At 36.5% G+C, this 6,123-nt stretch overlaps 1 protein-coding gene and 1 non-coding gene across 2 annotated transcripts; one reads left to right on the plus strand and one right to left on the minus strand.

Moving 5' to 3' along the window:
• Positions 1-4,129: 4,129 nt before the first annotated feature.
• TRNAI-AAU lies at positions 4,130-4,203 on the plus strand. Its single transcript has one exon. It is a non-coding gene; the product is annotated as a tRNA-Ile (tRNA).
• Positions 4,135-5,247, minus strand: LOC106779736 (citrate-binding protein). The gene is made up of 2 exons (XM_014667917.2): positions 4,937-5,247; positions 4,135-4,723 (listed from the first exon to the last, which is right to left on the minus strand). Exons 1-2 carry the CDS (start codon positions 5,201-5,203, stop codon positions 4,340-4,342), a joined length of 651 nt encoding a protein of 216 aa, XP_014523403.1. The 5' UTR covers positions 5,204-5,247; the 3' UTR covers positions 4,135-4,339.
• Between the last annotated feature and the right edge of the window lie 876 nt (positions 5,248-6,123).

The raw sequence follows: 6,123 nt of genomic DNA on the forward strand, positions 1-6,123 counted from the left end.
TTTCAGAGTTTTGTGCCTCAAAAGACAACAGAAAAATTGGAGGTTGTATATTCAGATGTATGTGGACCCATCCAAACTGAAACCCCAGGAGGCAGTAGATACTTTGTGCTTTTCGTTGATGATTGGACTAGGAAAGCATGGGCTTATCTGATTAAAAGAAAGAGTGAAGTTCTGGAGGTGTTTAAAAGATTTAAAACCTTGGTTGAAAGGTAGAGTGACAAGAAGCTCAAAGTGCTAAGAACGGATGGAGGGGGTGAGTACATCTCGGCAGAATTCCGAACTTATTGTGAAAAGGAGGGAATAATGCATGAGTTGACTCCTCCTTACACACCAGAGCACAATGGCACAGTAGAAAGAAAGAATCGCACCATAATGAATATGGTAAGGTGCATGTTGAAGAGCAAAGAGCTGCCACAATTTTTATGGGGAGAAGCAGTGTTGACTGCAACATATATTTTGAACAGAACGCCCACTAAAAGATTGAAGGATATTACCCCAGAGGAAGCCTGGAGTAAGATCAAGCCGAATGTGGAGCACTTGAGAGTATTTGGTTCCGTTTGCTTCAAACACGTGCCAGACCAGTTGAGAAGAAAGCTGGATGATAAGGGAGTGCCACGGATTTTGGTTGGCTATCATCCAACTGGTGGATATAAGCTGTACAATCCAGAAACTGGGGAAGCTACGGTTAGTAGAGATGTGGTAGTTGATGAGGAAAGAGTGTGGGATTGGAAGACTATGCAGAGAAAGAGTATAACTCTTCAGTTGGAAGATGAGACTTCGGGAGGTGAATGTAATCCAGTAGAAGAGAAGTCTCCTGAGCAAGAAAGGAATCAGAGGAGATCATCTAGAACGTCACAGCTGCCTTCACATTTGAAGGACTATGATTTGTTCTATGATGTTGCAGTAACTTCAGAAGGGAACTTGGTCCATTATGCTCTTGTTGTTGAAGCTGAACCCGTGACTTTTGAGCAAGCAGCTGCAGATGATAAGTGGGTGAAAGCTATGCAGGAGGAGATTTTTTCCATAGAGAAGAATCATACTTGGGAGTTGACTGAGCTGCCTGATGGTAAAAACCCGATTGGTTTGAAGTGGGTTTACAAAACTAAAGTAAATCCAAAAGGAGAGATTGTGAGATATAAGGCGAGGTTGGTTGCAAAGGGGTTTTTGCAAAAGGCTGGAATAGACTATGGTGAGGTTTATGCACCGGTGGCTAGGATGGAAACGGTGAGACTTGTGGTGGCTTTAGCAAATCAGTTCAGTTGGTCATTACATCAATTAGATGTAAAGTCAGCTTTTCTGAATGGGAAATTAGAGGAAGAAGTCTATGTGGTGCAGCCCCCTGGATTTGAAGTTAAGGCGCAACAGGGGTTGGTTTACAGATTGAAGAAAGCCTTGTATGGGCTAAAGCAAGCCCCGAGAGCTTGGAACCATATGATTGATAATTTCATGAATAGCATTGGTTTTGAGAAATGCATTTCAGAACATGGTGTCTATGTTCAGAACAGCAAGAGAGAAGGGAAAGTTGAAAGACTGATAGTGTGTCTATATGTTGATGACATGTTCATCACTGGGAGCAATGAGAAGGTGATTCAGAATTTCAAACTGCATATGTTGAATGAGTTTGAAATGAGTGATTTGGGTAAGCTGAGTTACTTTCTTGGCATAGAGTTTGTGGAAACCGAGAAGGGTATAGTGATGCATCAATCACGTTATGCTAAAGAGATGTTGAAGAAGGCTGAAATGCATGATTGCAATGCGGAAAATACACCTGCAGAAGTGGGTCTAAGACTGGAAATTGATCCAGAAGAAGAGGCTGTAGATGCTACCTACTATCGTAGCATGGTGGGAAGTTTAAGATACTTGTGCAATACAAGGCCAGATGTGAGTTATAGTGTTGGTCTTGTGAGAAGATACATGCAAAATCCCAGAATATCACACTTGAATGCTGTGAAACACATTCTGAGATATATACAGGGCACACACGGCTATGGCATTCTGTTTCCAAGAAGAAAAGGAGGTATGGAGGTAAGAATAAAGGCTTATTCTGATGCAGACTGGTGTGGAGATAAAAGTGATAGAAAAAGCACAGGAGGGTATTTGTTCTTCCTTGGAGACTCCCCTATATCATGGAGTTCAACTAAGGAATCGATGGTGGCTTTAAGCTCTTGTGAAGCAGAATATGTTGCAGCTTGTGAGGCAACGTGTCAGGCAATGTGGCTGAAATCTGTGATGGAGGGGTTGAAGATAGAACTAACGGGAAAGATAGAATTGTGCATTGACAACAAATCTGCAATAGATTTGGCCAAGCACCCTGCTTCTCATGAAAGAAGAAAACATATTGAAACGAAGTTCCACTATATCCGTGAGCAGGTGAAGGAGGAAAAACTGGAGTTGTGTCACTGCAGATCAAAGATGCAGCTTGCGGACATTCTAACCAAGCCTCTCAAATTTGAGAGATTTAAAAGCCTGAGGATGTTGATTGGGGTTACTGGAACACTCTAGTTTTTGGCCTAGGGAAGTGTATTAGACTTTGTAGGTGTACAGGTGTTAAGCCAAAAATTTAAAGTTTGTAAAGCTGTTTCTTTTTTTTTACAGCTGTCTACTTTTTTGTTTGGGTGCTGTGTCAGAGGATATAACTCTTTTAAATAAAGGGTTATACTCTGTTTTCATTTCTTCAATAAGAGATACAGTTTTATTCAGAGTGCAAACACGTTACCTTTTCTCCTCTCTTGTGTGCCTAATCCTTTATTGCAAAGGGGTCTCCTTTTATAAAAAGATTCTTTCTTTGCCCTTTTACGCTTCGTTTTTTCTTTATTTTTTTTAAATCGGTGTGTTTGATGTGGAGTTTGTTACCCTACTTATGCTTCGTGATTGTGGTTTTGTGTGTATTACTTTGTTCTCGATTAGTAATCAGTAATGTTTCGAGATTCCCGTTTCACTGTGTTGGTTCGGATTCTCGGCTAATTACTTGCATCAGTTTGATGAGTTCAATGCAAACATTCATGTTAGCATGTGGGTGGGAAAAGAAAGGAAATTGCAGATAACGGAAATGCGTTACTTTTTTGTTGAGTTCTTGAAACATCTTCAATAGCTTAAATGTGGGTTGCTTTGTGATGGTTATGCTGTTTTGTTTCAGTTCATTCCGTGATACCATTGATATGGTCGGTGTCAGACATTTTAAACCTGGGGTAAGAGTTCTTTGGAACTGTCACATTGTTGTTGTCTTTTTAAGATTCGAAACTGTCACATTGTTCTTCGAAACTGTCACATTGGAAAACTGTAATGGAGAAGACCCTTATCTGTTTCAAGTGGAGAGTCTTCTCCTTGGGCGGCGAATCGACGCGGTGATTGGGCCTGGGCCAGTGAGGGAGAGCATGGAGGACAGGGAGCAGCAGAGAACTCTGATGGAGCGTGCTGGGTTTGAGTATGTGGGTGAAGGATAATGAAGACTCTGAAAAAAAAATTTGTGCCATGTGATCGCCTAAAAAAATTCCACTTAATATAATATTCCTACATCAGTATTTTTAATCTGCACCACGTCAGCAATTGTAAACAGCATTAGTGAAAACTTAACGAAAAGGGCCTAATTGACTCAATTTTATAAGTTTATAGACTCAATTGAGACAAAAAAAAAGAAGACCCAATTGAAATTCACGAATAAATATGAATAGCAAAAGACTAATTTAACCTTTTTCCTTCTTTTAGTTATCATTATTGATCAATATTAATGCGTATTTTGAAAACTTAAATTTAAATATTACAATATATTACTTTAAGTTTACGTATATGTATAAATATATATTAAATGTTGATAACATAAAAATTATGTTTAATTTTCAATGCTATAAACTTGTATTATTATGTTTTCTTACCTTTCTTTAACTATTATCATTATTAGATGATGTTTCCATTGGGATTAAACTATTAAATGTCTTATCCACAGAGTATGACAGATTATTCTTTTTGAAAAATCATAGTAACTCTTATATCGTCAATCAATTCTGTGTTCAGAGCTCATGTTGCCACTGCTTTTCGAGTGAAGTTGAACTCTTTATAAGAATCAAATTATAAACCAGAATCACAAGTTAGTATATGAATAATATGATTAACTGCAATAACATAGCAAATTGGCCTATTAGCTCAGTTGGTTAGAGCGTCGTGCTAATAACGCGAAGGTCGCAGGTTCGAAACCTGCATGGGCCACTTTTTAACTTATGTTTATGATATGATTTCTAAACATTTGTTTCTGTGAGTCCAAGTAAATTATTTAGGATCATATAGCTAATTAAACAAGCTTTTTACTAGCCTTATTATAAAACTTGGAACTCATTCTATATCTCTAATATCTTCTAAAAAGCTTTATATCCCTCCATTGAGATTCCATGCGATAGGAAGCACCATCCTGTGCGTAAACCCCAAACTTGAAGTAGTGAAGGCCAGCTCCACGACCATTTCCATTAAATTTCTGCACTCCGTTGATAAAAATCTTTACGTTGTTAGCACCCACATCATGGATCACGTTGAAACGGTACCACTTATTGTAGATGTTTTGTTCCAGTGTAGGTGATAAGTAATGAGTGAGAGATCCACTATAGACCCTACTCTGAGAGGTTGTGGCATGGGTGGCTCCACCGAACACTTGCTGGATGCACACCCCGGTTGTCCCACTGGGGACGTAGAAATACCCTTCAAATTGCCACACACCAGATGTATAATCATACCCCTGCAAACGAATATAAACCAAGACTCATCTTCATAAGATAACCATTAGTTGCATTAAAAAAGTTGAAGCTCATTGCATTGCTTGCAGCGTATACTTCACTGCAAGATGCTTATGATTCATGACTATCAAGAGTCAATCTCCATGCACATTGAAATGTAGTAACAGTATTCTTCATAAATGAATGATTAAAATAACATCGAAGTTGAGTCATACAGTTATACGAATCTCAGTTCGTGGTTTTGTTTGGCTAGTACTCGTGTGAGGCTTGTCTGTGTTGTATACGATAAATCTGTGCACTCCATTTGAAAAGGTGTAACGCTGGTCTTGTGGAACATCGTAAGGCCTTTGGACCTGAAAGTTGGAGCTAGATAGTTGAAGACGGGTGAAGCCATCTGTGGGATCAGAAGCAACCAAGGAAAGAGTTGTGATACAAAGGAGAAATGACAAAAAGGTTTGATGGAAAATGGATTGATACACCATTGTTGCAGATGAAAAGATGGTTAGTTTTTTTCCTCCAATATATGTTAAGTGGATAGTATATTCGAGGAAGGTTTCATGGACACCAGTATTTATACAAGATATTCAGACTCTAATGGTTGACCATGCAGGTTTATTCATTTCTCATTCATGCATCTCTTATTTTATAGTTGAAAACTATGAAATCGACACTTGGGATTTCAAGCAGGCACACTTTTTACTACAACATACAATAATGGTTATAAAAGTATAAATTTTTATAATTTTTTCAAAAATAAAAAGTAAAATGTAAATAGAGATAATGTTAAAAAATATTTATGTGTCAAAAAATATTTTTGGTAAGAAAAGAAAATACATGTGAAATAAATTAGTTTTTATAGAATAACTTTAACTTACAAATTTTTACACTTTTTTCATTTGGTATTATAATTCAACAAACATATAAATGAGCAATAAATCCTATAACTAATTTAACAATTTCTAAAGTTATTTAGAACACTATGAAGAAGTAATCTAGATTTTTAACAATTTCCAAAATTATTTAAAGCAGTATGAAGAAGGAATCTAGATTAAAATCTGATTTTTCATCTGTACAACATTTTATAGATTCTTTCAGATAAAGGAAAAAGAAAGAAAAATATGTCTACATACTTACATATAAATATTATAACTATTTTGTGCAACTCTGTTAATTAATTTCTCTTTAAAATCAATATTCTTAGTTTGGTCTCTCATGCAATTAGAATATTGAATATGATATTTACACAATTAATTAAATCACTTTAACATTTGGGTTAATAATATAATAATTTATAACACATTTAATTTTTTATTATATATATATATATATATATATATATATATATATATGACCTACCACACAAAACTAAACTTATCTTAGGAATAAAAAATTTTTCATATGA

This window comes from Vigna radiata, unplaced genomic scaffold, assembly GCF_000741045.1.
Source record: "Vigna radiata var. radiata cultivar VC1973A unplaced genomic scaffold, Vradiata_ver6 scaffold_160, whole genome shotgun sequence".
Lineage (NCBI taxonomy): Eukaryota > Viridiplantae > Streptophyta > Magnoliopsida > Fabales > Fabaceae > Vigna > Vigna radiata.